At 38.5% G+C, this 14,063-nt stretch overlaps 1 protein-coding gene across 3 annotated transcripts in view; it reads left to right on the plus strand.

Moving 5' to 3' along the window:
- Window positions 1–14,063, plus strand: part of HPGDS (hematopoietic prostaglandin D synthase) — a 42,410-nt gene that overhangs the window by 19,645 nt on the left and 8,702 nt on the right. For all 3 annotated transcript variants that reach the window (XM_023741347.1, XM_023741349.1, XM_023741348.1), the window contains exon 4: window positions 1,820–1,929. In XM_023741347.1, coding sequence (XP_023597115.1) covers window positions 1,820–1,929 — 110 coding nt within the window. The remainder of the gene's footprint in view (window positions 1–1,819; window positions 1,930–14,063) is intronic.

Raw genomic sequence — 14,063 nt, forward strand, 5'->3', positions numbered from 1 at the left:
TCCTTATTTCCCAGATGATGCTGATGTAGCTGGTCCAAGGACCTCACATTCAAAATCACTGGTTAGGACATTCCAGGCAGAGAGAAAAATAGTATAAGAAAAAGAACTGCAAATTTGCAGTGTGGAGAAGTAGAAAGAGAAGCATCTAGAAAAGTGGACTGGGATCTGGTTAGAAGAACCAGAGCATGGACTTCGTTCCTTAGGCAATTTTAGGTTTTCATCTAGATTTTTATGCCTTTCTGCAACATCACTACAGATGTGACTTTGGGAAGGTTCTTCTCGCCATATTTTATATTTGATTGGCATGACAAGAGGCAGGAAAGTCATTAAAATAGTGTGGATGGCAACCGACAAGGAGAGGGAGTGAGAAAAATATGAGAAAGTTATGTGATGGTAGAATCATCATAGAGACTAGATAATAGATGTTGGGGGAGAACAGTTTATTTGACCAGGAGAGCAGTGGCAAGGCAGGTGACAGCTTGGACGTGGTTTGTTGTTCTCATAGCACTGTGTAATTTTTTTTTTTTTAAACTTTCTCAGCCTTTAAACCTTTCTTCAAACCTCTTCAATGTCTGTCTTCACTCGATCCTAACTGCCATGCAGGCAGGCGATTTGTCTGTTTTGTTCACTGCTGTAGCCCCACTTGGGGCTGACTCACAGTCAGAGCCCTGTAATTTTTTGTTGAGTGAATGAAGAAGAGGTGGTTTTAGGTAGGATGTGATGGCTCCATTTTGGGATTTGTTGAAGTTCAGAGGCCAAGAAGACACTCAGAAAATATCAGAGAGAAGCTGAGAATATGGCTCTGGAGTTTAGGACTAAAAATGTTGAATGAGGAGTCATCTGCATGAAATTGGTAGCTGAAACCCTGAGTGTGAAGTCAAAGTAGAGATGAAAATGAGTGAAGAGAACCTATGATAGAGTTCTGGGGGACTTTTCAATGTCAGAAAGAAGAATCAACGTTGAACAACACAAAAAATACAGATAGTTTATAAAGGAATTCATAATTATCAAAGAATTTTCTTTCACTTTTAAGTTTTTTGAGGTACAATTTACATACAATTCATCCATTGTCGGTATGCTGTTCCTTGATTTGTTGTATAAAAGCAATTCACTTTTGACTGCTTCTGCACTGAAGAATTTTAAATTGACATCAGTGAGAAAATATTTATGAAGATCAATGATTTTTTTTTTAGCAAAAATGCTCAACAAATGGAAGGAAAGGAAAGAAAAAACCCTCGTTATTTTGAACTTATAATTTCCAGGCAGAAAACAAATGCTCCAAAAAACATTATCAAAATTATCTGCAAATATAAATATAATTATTTTACAAAATAAATTATTATGTATATGCAAGTTATTTATTGCAATATTGCTTGTATTAGCAAAAGATTGAAAACAAAACCAATCAGTTGAGGATAGTTAAATTAAGTTACAGCATATCTACATAAAGGAATCCCATGTAGCTGAAAAAAGAGCATGGACACCCTTTAGGGACCTGTGAAAAAAGACCTCTAGGATATAAGGGAGAGGGCATGTCAAGGGGTGATACGTATTCTTATTTGCTTGTATTTTCATAAAGAAACAATGGAAAATACATAAGAAATTAATAAAAGTGGTTACCAATAAGGTAGGTAAGGGAGTAAAATGTGGTAGATGGGAGCAGAAGTGGACACTAGCCTTCATTGGATACTGTTTTATATTGTTTTGGATTTTTGAACCATATGAATATATTGCCTATTAAGAATAAATAATTTTTTAAATACAGTAAATTAAATTGAGCATATTCATAGGTATAAAATAGCCTCTCTCTATTCCATAGATTTGGCTGGAAAAACAGAATTGGAACAATGTCAAGTTGATGCTATCGTGGACACATTGGATGACTTCATGTCACATTTTCCATGGGCAGAGGAAAAACAAGATGTGAAAGTAATGTGATCAGTTTGCTGTAACTATGATTAATCATATACCACTTGCCATGCTTTGTGTTAGGTGTTTTAAAAAGTTCCTTGTTATCAAAGTTGCATATATATAATTTTAAAACATCGAATTATATTTAAAAGTTTACAACAAAGTACAGGATGCCCTGTCCCACCCCTTCACTTTACCCCTTTCCCAGATGTAACCCATTTTTAACTCCTTTAGCAGTTTCTTTGTAGAGTAGCTACAGTTAATGGAAGAAATGATGAAGTAAAAGAGCCAAACAGAATATTTCAAAGGGAAGCTCAAGAAGACAAAGTATTACAATGAAATGTGCAAAGACTTGTAGTTAGAAACCCAAAAGGGAAAATCACGCTTGGCATTTCTCGAGCTGAAAGAACTGAAGAAAAAATTCAAGCCTGAGTTGCAATACCGAAGGATTCTAAGGGCAAAAAATTGAACAACACAGGAAGCATCAAAAAAAGATGGGAAGAATACACATTAGTCACTGTACCAAAAAGAATTGGCCGGTGTTCAACCATTTCAGGAGGTAGCATATGATCAAGAACCAATGGTATTGAAAGAGAAGTCCAAGCCGCACTAAAGGCATTGGCAAAAAACAAAGGAAGGCTCCAGGAACTGATGGAATATCAACTGAGATGTTTCAACAAACAGATGCAATGCTGGAAGCACTCACTCATCTATGCCAAGAAATCTGAAAGACAGCTACTTGGCCAATCAACTGGAAGAAATCCATATTTGTGCTCATTCCAAAGAAAAGTGATCCAACACTATGCAGAAATTATTGAACAATGTCATTAATATCACACACAAGTAAAATTTTGCTGAAGATAATTAAAAAACTGTTGCAGCAGTACATCAACAGGGAACTGCCAGAAATTCAAGCTGATTCAGAAGAGGACGTGGAACCAGGATATCACTGCTGATATCAGATGGATCTCGACTGAATACCAGAAAGATGTTTACCTGTGTTTTACTGACTGTGCAAAGGCATTCGATCTTGTGGATCATAACAAATTTATGAATAACACTGCAAAGAATGGGAATTCCAGAACATTTAATTGTGCTCATGAAGAAATTGTACATAGACAAAGAGGCAGTGGTTCAAACAGAACAAGGGGATACTGCGTGGTTTAAAATCAGGAAAGGTATTTGTCGGGGTTGTATCCTTTCACCATAGTTATTCAGTCTGTATGCTGAGCAAATAATCCAAGAAGCTGGACTATATGAAGAACACAGCACCAGAACTGAAGGAAGACTCATTAACAATTTACGATATGCAGATGACACAACCTTGCTTGCTGAAAGTGAAGAGAATTCAAAGCATTTATTGATGAAGATCAAAGACCACAGCCTTTAGTATGGATTACACCTCAACATAAAGAAAACAAAAATCTTCACAACTGAACCAATAAGCAACATTATGATAAGCGGAGAAAATATTGAAGTTGTCAAGGATTTCATTTTACTTGGATCTATAATCAACGTCCATGGAAGCGGCAGCCAAGAAATCAAACAACATATTGCATTGGGCAAATCTGCTGCAAAAGACATCTTTAAAGTGTGTTCAAAACCAAAGATGTCTCTTTAAGGACGAGATGCACCTGATACAAGCCATGGTATTTTCAATCACCTCATATGTATGCAAAAGCTGGACAATGAATAAGGAAAACAGAAGAAAAAATGATGCGTTTGAATTCTGGTGTTGGTGAAGAATAGTGGATGTACCATGGACTGCCAGAAGAACAAACAAATCTGTCTTAGAAGTACGACCAGAATGCTCCTTAGAAGCAAGGATGGCAAGACTTTGTCTCATGTACTTTGGACTTGTTATCAGGAGGGACCAGTTCCTGGAGAAGGACAACATGCTTGGTAGAGAGTCAGTGAAAAAGAGGAAGGCCCTCGTCGAGATGGATTGACACAGTGGCTGCAACAGTAGGCTCAAACAGCAACGATTGTGAGAATCCTGCAGAACCAGATAGTGTTTCATTCTGTTGTATATAGGGGCACTATGAGTGGGAACTAACTCAACGGCACCTAATAACAACAACAAGCTGTTTCTTAGGGATTTACATATCTTGGCTGCTAACCAAAAGGTCAGCAGTTCGAATCCACCATCCGCTCCTTGGAAACCCTAAGGTGGAGTTCTACTCTGCTCTGTAGGGTCGCTATAAGTTGGAATTGACTCAATGGTGGTAGGTTTTTTTTTTAAATTTCTACGGGATATGTTAATATGGCTGTCTTTTTATTTTTATACTTTCTATAGACTTCTTATTATAGTAATAAGAATTTATCTTTCATACAGTCATCCCCTCTGCTTCCTTTCCTGTAAGCTCCCAACACAGTGATACTACACTTTTTGTTTAAATCAATATTCAGTGATTACATTAGCATGCCGATACAAATATCTTATACAGAACTGTGCATTGTAGTATACTTTGATTATATTTCCTTTCTTACTTCTTCCCCTCAAAGTTAGCAATTGCCTTGATTTTTTTTTCTTAATTCTTTTCAATTTTATTGCTGATTCTTCCCACACCAACTAATAGCCTGTCAACATAATTTTCCTCAAGGTCAGTGGCATCAGATGATCTATTATTTCCAGTATTTTCTTGGAGATATCTGGCCTGGAGTCTTCCATTCTCCTTTGTAGAACTCTCTAGGTCTTCTGCACATCTGTCATCGCCAGATTTTCCTTCACTGTCATCCCAGAAATCTCCTTTGTCTTTCTCTTGAGTTGGAATCCTATTTGCTGAATGTCTTCGTCTTTCTTTGTTTACTCCCTTATTTATTTGGAGCATATTCTTCCAGTACTCCAGACGTTAAAATGAAGGTTTGATGACAGGAAGCATGATGATGACAGATGGTATGGATATGTCTGTCTTGTGAGTCAAACGGCTTCAATTTTGTTTGTTTGCTCTAGACACCTTGTGCATCCTGGGATCTCAGTTTCTTTTGCTTCCTTCCTGTGTTCACTCTCCACAAAAAACCTTGTTTTGTGGAACACTCTTCCAATAGCTTACTGAACATAGGGAATAAAAGTTTGGGGACTTATTTGTCTGCAAATTTTTTTTTTCCCTTTTTCACCCTCATACTTGTTTCATAGTCTTCTTGGGTGAAGTTGAAAGTAATTTTTTTTTTTTTTTGTATTTGGAAGACTTTTATTGTCTTCTAGCTGTTGAGAAGTCTGAATCCAATCTAATTCCTGATTTTTTTATATGTGACCTATTTTTCTTTCTTCTTTAAATCTTGTATAAATTTGGCCTTAATGTTTTAGTTTTGCAGTGGTGAGTCTTGGTGTGATCTTGTTTTCATTTATTGCGCTTTCTCCTTGTTGAGCCCTTTTAATCTGGAACTCATGTCCTTTAGTTCTAAGAAATTCCCTTGAATTATTTCACTGATGATTTCCTCCCTTTTTCTTGTTCCCTTATATTGGCACTCCTCTTATTCAGATGTTGAATCTTTTCTCTATTTCCCATCTCTTTGCCTTTTTGTATTACATTAAGGAAGAATTCCTCAAGTTTACCCATCAATCCTTCTCTTGAGTTCTAAATTCCTGATAAAAACCGTTGCCGTCGAGTCGATTCTGGCTCACAGTGACCCTGTAGGACAGGTAGAACTGCCCAATAGGGTTTCCAAGGAGTGACTGGTGGATTTGAACTACCGACCTTTTGGTTAGCAGCCAAGCTCTTAACCACTACACCATGAGGGTTCCAAATTCTTGACAGTGTTTTTAATTTAAAAGAGCTCTTTGTAAATGAGTGTTTTTTTATTCTTATTCTTTTATACATGAGATACACGATATCATCTCCTTGCTTAATGTTTGTCTATAGTTGTTTTTTTTTCTTTGTTTTGAACTGTCTTTCCTCAGGGGTCAGGTTAAGTCTTTATAATCTATGATAAAGAGTATGGAAATTAAAGTTTACTTAAAGCTCTAAGCATGTGGCTAGATGGGGTTCATTGATTTTGAGTATCACTAGGCCATTTTGGTGGTTCCTCCCAATATCACTAGCTTCAGGTATTCCCTCTTGTACTGGACAGAGTCCCTAGAGAAAAGCCCCAATCTCCCACCCTGAGACAAAGGTCTGGCTGTCAGTATCTGGGAGATAAATAGGGAAGAGAGGGCTGGAACCTCAGAATTCAGCATTTAGTGTGCATGTGTTCATTTATTTATCACCCTATTTTTAATACAGTATGTGGGAGAACCCCCAGCCCAGAGACCATCTGTTTTATACCCTCTCTAGGCTTCTGTGACGAGTCTCTAGGGTTAGTAGTCAAGCACTTAACAAATGGTTAAGCACTTAACAAGTGGTTAAGAGCTTGGCTGCTAACCAAAATGTCAGTAGTTCAAACGCACCAGTCACTCCTTAACAAATGGTTAAGCGCTCAACTACTAACCCTAAGGTTGACAGTTAGAACGCACCCAGAGGCACCTCGGAAGACAGGCCTGGCAATCAGTTTCCAAAAGGTCACAGCCTTGAAAACCCTATGGAGCAGTTTTACTCTGCACACATGGGGTCACCACGAGTGGGAACTGACTGGCAATGTCCTTCCGCTAAGAATGTGGGAGTTATCTAGCCGCATGATATGAAGGAGGAAATCTCAAGTTATACCTACTTCTTTTAACAGCTTTCTACCAGTCTTCCTTTTTACCTCACTCCAACCCCACCTCCTTAAACTCCATGCCAGAAGTCCGTATCCTGCCATTTTCTGAGCTATCTGAGGATTTTACATTGTAGTTTTGGTTCTCAGCCTGCTCTTTGTGACTGCTCAGATTTTGTTTGCTATTGTTTCCTCCCATTTTCCACCTCCTTGTGGTTCCATCTTCTTAAAAAATTCATTTACTGTAGTTTTGCGATGAAAATAAAACTATATGTGTGTCACATCCACCATCTTTATCCAGAATTCTAAATAGACCTTCTCTGTTATTCTTGTTATTCTCTATTATAGCACCCTAGGCATTTATTCTTTATTACAGCACTTTAGGGCACTTATCACAATCTATATTTTGTTTTAAAATGTATTTACTTATTTGTCTGTCTCCTCCATAGACTGTACCACTGGGGCAGGAATCATGTCTGTATTATTCACTGGTGCATCCCCCACACCTCTTACAGTGCCTTTTACATCCAAAACCAAACCTGTTGCCACTAGGTCCATTCCAACTCATAGCAACCCTATAGGACAGGGTAGAACTGCCCCATAGGGTTTCGAAGACTGTAAATCTTTACCAAAGCAGACTGCCACATCTTTCTCCTGCGGAGGAGCTGGTGAGTTCCAACCACCGACCTTTTGGCTAGCAGCTGAACACTTAACCACTGTACCACCCAAGGCTCCTGCCTTTTACAAAAAAAGCAAAACTTGTTGCTATCGAGTCAATTCTGACTCATAGTGACCCTATAGGACAGAGTAGAACTGCCCCATAGAGTTTCCAAGGAGCCGACCTTTTGGTTAGTGGATGAGCTATTAACTACTAACTACACCACCAGGGCTCCGAATGATGACAGGAAAAGCTAAATTTACCAGACACTCGCCATGCCATGCCAGGTGCTGTGTTTGATGCTTTACATGTATTATCTCCGTCAGTCCTCACAACCCTCCCATGAGGTAAGCGCTTTTCACTGTCACGCTCGTTTTCAAGATGAAGAAATAGAGATTATGGAGTTGTTCAAGCCTTACAAATAAGTGACAGATAACTATGCTCTGAACCCCGACAGCCTGGCTCCAGAAGCCACAGCCTCATCACCTATCATACTATCTCTTACATGAGTGACTAATGCCCACAGCATCCCCTTACGAAGAAACCGTTGTTGACGTCATTTTTCAGATGAGCGAATCAAAGTTCATGTACTGTAAGTAACTTGCCTAAGGTTGTTTAGCTGGTTGGTGATGGACCAGGGATTCAAATTCCAGTCTCTCTTACTCAGACCTCAAGCTTTTAACAATGTGTGCAGTGCCAGCAGCTGCTCAAAACAGCTGTATGCATGAATATTTATGTATGTGTTATAGCTACAGGCCAATTCCCAAAAGCCACAGCACAGACCAAACAGCAGTCTTACCTATTTACTCTGAGTATATGTATTCTAAATACTATTTACATAAGACCTTCTGATTTGAACAGAGATATGTGGTCATAAAAGTATCTATATGCCGTGGCTCCTTAGTGTAAATGGGAAGCTCGTGCTTGTGAGGGATGGAGATACACATCCATATATGCACACAACCAGGACAACGCCTTAAATGAAAGCTTAGCTTTGGTGTCAGAAGTATAACAAGACTTTTTGACGTGAATGTATTTGAGCTCTGGATTCAGACTGAATCCTGATTCCCTTTATATTAGCTGTCACTTTAGTTCAAATTCTTTATCTTAAAATGGGGATATATTAGTATCTACTTGAAGTACGCTAGGAGGACTAAATGGTAGCAGATGTACTTGTGGCTGGGTAGACAGTGTTCAATAGTATAAGAAGAAAATTTATCCTTATAAATGTAGAGACAGATACACAATTTTCAATCTATGAAAGGTTTCTAAAGCACTTTATCAAAGACCTTGCCAAAGACCTCACTGATTTGGAAGTCTACCAAGTTATCAAGTTTGCCTCTTCACTATTTTCTTCTCTTCTGTGGCTGAAGCTCCATAACAAAACCGACTTCCCAGAAGAAAATACTATCTGAACTTCTACGATGAGTAACATGCTATCTTTGTATGAGAATAGCAATGCTCTTACGTGTCACCTACCTCAAAGAACAGTTGCACAGTACATAGCAATCCAAGTTTATGAATTAATCACATGAAGGGTGAACATGTTGCAGAAATACTGGTGATAGCCACACACTATCTGATTAACAAGCAGGACCTGGTGAGTATACAATGAAAAATGCATAGTTCTTTTGTCCTTCAGCTGCTAATCTTTCTGTAGTGGGTTGCATTGCTGCCACCTTGTGGCCAAGTAAAACTTTCTAATTCAAAAGTAGAACATTAACGCAGTTGGATGGATAGTAAAAATACAATTATCATATTGCTTTAAGTCTATCAAATACATTATTAATTATAGATGTTTCAGTATCTTTTGCTGAAAAATTCCATTTTCAATTTAAAAAAAATTAAAGGAAAAATATGCTTCTGAACATTGATTGCCCTAACAATCCTTGAACTTACCACTAGTGTTACTTTGGTTATTCCATGTATTTTGTGTTTCAGTTTCCTCATCTGAACAATGGAATGGGGATGGAGAGTGAGCAGGCTTGAGGGACTTCTAATAGCTCAATTCCAATACTAAATGATTTTGGTAGTGTAGATTTTAAAATAATGATTTGGAGAACTATGCAAATCTCTCCATATCCCCTATGTATCATTCATTAGAATGCTATAGTAATGACTTCTCAGGGTGAAAAAATATTCTGCCTCATAACTCTCTGAAATGGAAGGTAGGAAATTTCTGCATCCACCAAGTATAAGAATAGCTGTCTAGGATTTATTAGGAAATGGATTTTTTAAAGTACACATATGGAAAAAAATACATATAATCAAAATTCATTCCCTTTGTATTTTAGTGAGTCTTCTTTAAAATTAATCTTCATTGTCGTTAGTGGCCACTGAGTCGGTGCTGACTTATGGCGACCCATGTACAACAGACTTAAATGTTGCTTAGTCCTGCGCCATCTTCATGAGCTTTGGCATGTTTGAGTACGTTGTTGCAGCCATCATGTAGTGCCTTCCAACCTAGGAGGCTCATCTTTCAGCACGCTATGGCACAACATTCTGTTGTGCTCCATACGGTTTTCACTGGCTATTCTTCAGAAGTAAATCACCAGGTCTTTCTTCCTAGTCTGTCTTAGTTTGGAAGGTTCCTTGAAATCTATCCACCATTGGTGACCTGCTGGTATTTGAAATACTGGTGGCATAGCTTCCAGCAATACACAAGCCACCACAGTATAACCAACTGACAGATGGGTGTTGAAAATGAATCTTAAATAATAATTATGAAGTTTACTAATTCTCATTTCATTAAACTGAGATGATTCACCTACCTTGTACCTTGTGAAGATAACCTGTGCTAAAGCAGAAGTCAATAGCACAGGTATTATAAACATTTTTATCTGGCACTGCATATACACAGCATTGGTGTTGCCTAAAGTTGTGGAAATTTGCACTGGAAAAATAACAGTTACTCAGGAGAACACACAGGAGTTTTTGGAAAGCTTTCCAGCAGTTACATCCTGCTCTGCTCTATTCACTCCTGGCTCTAGGTATCCTCTACAAGACCGAAGCTGGTCATTACCTTTCTGACTGATGCTGAGCTGACCTTAGTCATCGGAGGTGCCACACGGCTCTGGGCCCAACGCCCCTCAACTCACAAATTCTGTGTGACGGCTACAAGAACTCACAAAAACTTTTTATTTAAACTTTGAACATATTAACCATAGAGCATCTTATGTACAAAGGTGATATAAAACAGTGGAAAGAACATAAAGTCAAAATAACAACAAGCCTTCCAAGATTCAGTTTGTAAAATCTGGCAAATACATGTAAATATGTAATGATGCTTTTACAAACTGTACAACTATAAGGCATTATATTAATATACATTATCTAGCTAAGTTATAATCATAGCAGGAAGTATATCAGGAAATTGGTGAGATAATTATCCACTACAAGACTTACCTTGATAAAAGATGGATTTTATTAAACATCATTTATGAACATTAGTAAATGACATACACATATTTTATAATATTTCTGAGTTTGGCTTAAACTGTATGAGATACAAAACTCACCAAAATTTTAATAAATAAACAAATACTTCTTATTAAGAGGTCTTCAGAGCTTCAAGTACAAAAACCACTAGGACAATTTGAAAAAAAAAAAGAGCTATTAATTTTTGTTTTCTGCTAAAGATATTAAAACTTTGTTAGCAGTATTAGCTTCCATAAAAAATCAAAACAGACATCTGGATGAAGGATTTTGATGATATTCAAAACAGACAAATCTCACACTAAAGCACAATGGCAGGCTACAGAGGGAAGATCTGTAATGGCCCAAGAGCACAGTGATTCATTATGAATTATATCCATTCAGTGCAATAGTGAATTGAAGGACCGCAAAACTGGAGGAATCTAGACTTACAAAATAAAAAATTTTTTTTCCTTCAGTTATATTATTTAATGTTATGGAACCTAGGCTAAGAAAAGGAGCCCTGGTAGCACAAATGGTTAAGTGCTCAGCTGCTAAAGGTTGGTGGTTTGAACCCACCCAGCAGCTCTGTGGGAGAAAGACTTGTTTGTTGATCTGCTCCTGTAAAGATACAGCCAAGAAAACGCAGTTCTACTCTGTCATATGGGGTCGCTATGAGTTGAAATCAACTCCACAACACTCAACGATAACAGGATAAAACTTTAGAAATCTAAAAACATACTGGAATTATTTTTCTTTTAAATTGTACTTTAGACGAAGGTTTACAAATTAGTTTCTCATTAAGCAATACACATTGTTTTGTGACACTGGTTGCCACTCCCACAATATGTAAACATTCTCCCCTTCTCGACATTGGGTTCCCCATTACCAGCTTTCCTGCCCCCTCCTGCCTTCTTTTCCCTGCCCCTGGGCTGGTGTGCTCATTTAGTCTGGTTTTGTTTTATGGGCCTGTTTAATCTTTGGCTGAAGGTTGAACCTCAGGAGTGACTTCAGTACAATGCAACTAGTTTTCAATAACCAAAAAAAAAAAAGATAAAAATCATGAAATTTGGACTCCCGGGCAACATGGTGCTATAGTCAGAACCACCACGCTGTCCTTCTGCAGCAAAGATCAGAAAAACTAAGTCAAACAAGAGTCACACGTCAATCCTGAAACCCTAAGCATCAAACGAAGAGATAAAGAACTCAGCCAAGCACCGAATGGAATAAGAAACTGACTGAGAAGAGAGTGAGGAGAGATACATGCAGAGGTCCCCTATCAGCTACTGCAGCACAGATCTGCCATCTTGGACTCCTATCGGAGATCAGTGAACAGGGGGTATGAGAAAGCAGCTTCATGGAGCTTCCAGCAGGAGACAGAACAATTGGTAACCAGCGATATAGGCTTTCCCACCCTCTACCTTTCTTCACCCCCACTTAGCCTCCTCTGTTTCCTGCAGCCACAGTGTCTTGGCCAAGAAACACCAGCTTCACACCAGTGTTGCTTGGATTCCACCCGCCCGCACTGGCCAACTCCCTAAGTGCCTTTTGTTGGTGACTGGTGTTGCTTTTTTCCGCTTCTTTAAATTTCTTCCTTATCTCTCACCACCTCCCCTTCCTTTCTCTCAAATACCTGGCTCTGTGCGCCATCTTTCCTTCTTCCTGAAAGGCTGCGAGCCATCGCTTGACTGTTGGACTGTTTCCTGGCCCGTGCCACCACACCGGTGGCACCCCCAGGGCTTTTATGTTTGTTTGCTCTGATCTGTTCTGTTTTTCCTTTTTCTTTTCTCGGCTTGAGAGTCCCTTCTAGCTACTCCCTTACTCTGCGCGGATGCACAGGGGCTTCCCTGGGGGCATTTCTTTTTTCTTGTTTTTGGATTTTTTTTCTGTTTTTGGTTTTTTTGTTTCTTTGTTTTCTTCTCTCTCTTATTCCCTTTTTGCCTTTCTTCATTTCTTTTCTTGATTTATTCATTTTTTCTTTTACCGGTTTTTATTTTTGTTTTTCCTAACTTCTCAGTCTCTCATCTCTCCACTCGAATAGCAAGCTCCCTTAGCACACTTTTTTGTTTGTGCATATGTTTTTGGCTCCTGTTCCTCTCTCCTCACTCTCATCTGTCCCATACCCATCTTAGCACTACACATCACAATCTACCCCCTCCTTCCTGCCTACCTGCATCAAGTGCTGAACATCACACTCCCAAGCAGCACAGACACGGCTTACTGGAACCTGCCCTGCATTGATTCCTGGTCCACACTGTCAGCCCTGGTACATGCCACAAACAACCCATCCCAGCAACTCCCCTTCAGCTGGACCTGCTCTGCTTTTCCATACCTGAGTGACTAACCCTGCCCATTACAGAAGGAGGTGAAAAGTATCATGCCCAGGGACAAGCCCGCCTGCTCAGACATAACCAAATAAAACAAAAAAGCAGGACGAAACAAACAAATCTACAATCAATAAACAAGGAAAATAACCACTGAATGCCCTGAATACAACAGACAATATCAAAACATTTACAAAATCCAGACAGGATGGTTCCAGTAGGCGTCCAAAATAAAACACCAGATGACCTTCCAGTAGAAGAAAAGGCACTAGACCTAACTGACAGAGAATTCAAATCTCTTAATATTCAGAATTATCCAAGAGTTTAAGCAAAAAGCAGACAAAAATGAGAACAAAAACAGACAAATTCATGGAAAAGGCAGACAAATTCATAGAAAATACAGAGAAAAAAATGGAAGAATTCAAGAAAATAATACAGGAACAAAATGCTAAAATAAATTCACAGCTTGAAATCATACAAAAAACAACTGGAAATCCGAAAGATAAACAACAAAATTTCAGAAACGGACAGTGTCACAGAAGGGCTGAGGAGTAGGTTTGAAACGATGGAAGATAGGATCAGCGAAACTGAAGATGAACACATGGATACAACTCAGTTTGAGGAAAAATCAGAAAAAAGAATGAAGAAAAATGAAGAAACCCTGAGAATTATGTGGGATACAACCAAAAGCAAAAATCTACACATGATCAGAGTTCTGGAACAGGGGGAGAAAAAAAAGAAAAAAAAAAACCCACAAAGGATCATTGAAGAATTGCTGACAGAAAACTTCCCCAGTATTAGGAAAGATGAAAAGCTGACCATTCAAGAAGCTCAACAAACCCCATACAGGACAGACCCCAAAAGAAAATCACCAAGGCATATCATAATCACACTTGCTAAAACCAAAGACAAAGAATCCTGAGAGCAGCTCGAGAAAACAAAGTCACATACAGAGGAGAAACAATAAGACTAAGCTCAGATTATTTGGCAGAAACCATGCAGGCAAGAAGGCAATGGGATGACATACATAAAAACTTGAAAGAAAAAAATTGACAACCAAGAATAATATATCCTGCAAAACTCTCATTCAAATATGATGGTGAAATTAGGTCATTTCCAGATAA

The sequence above is a fragment of the Trichechus manatus genome, unplaced genomic scaffold (genome assembly GCF_000243295.1).
Source record: "Trichechus manatus latirostris isolate Lorelei unplaced genomic scaffold, TriManLat1.0 scaffold00178, whole genome shotgun sequence".
NCBI lineage: Eukaryota > Metazoa > Chordata > Mammalia > Sirenia > Trichechidae > Trichechus > Trichechus manatus.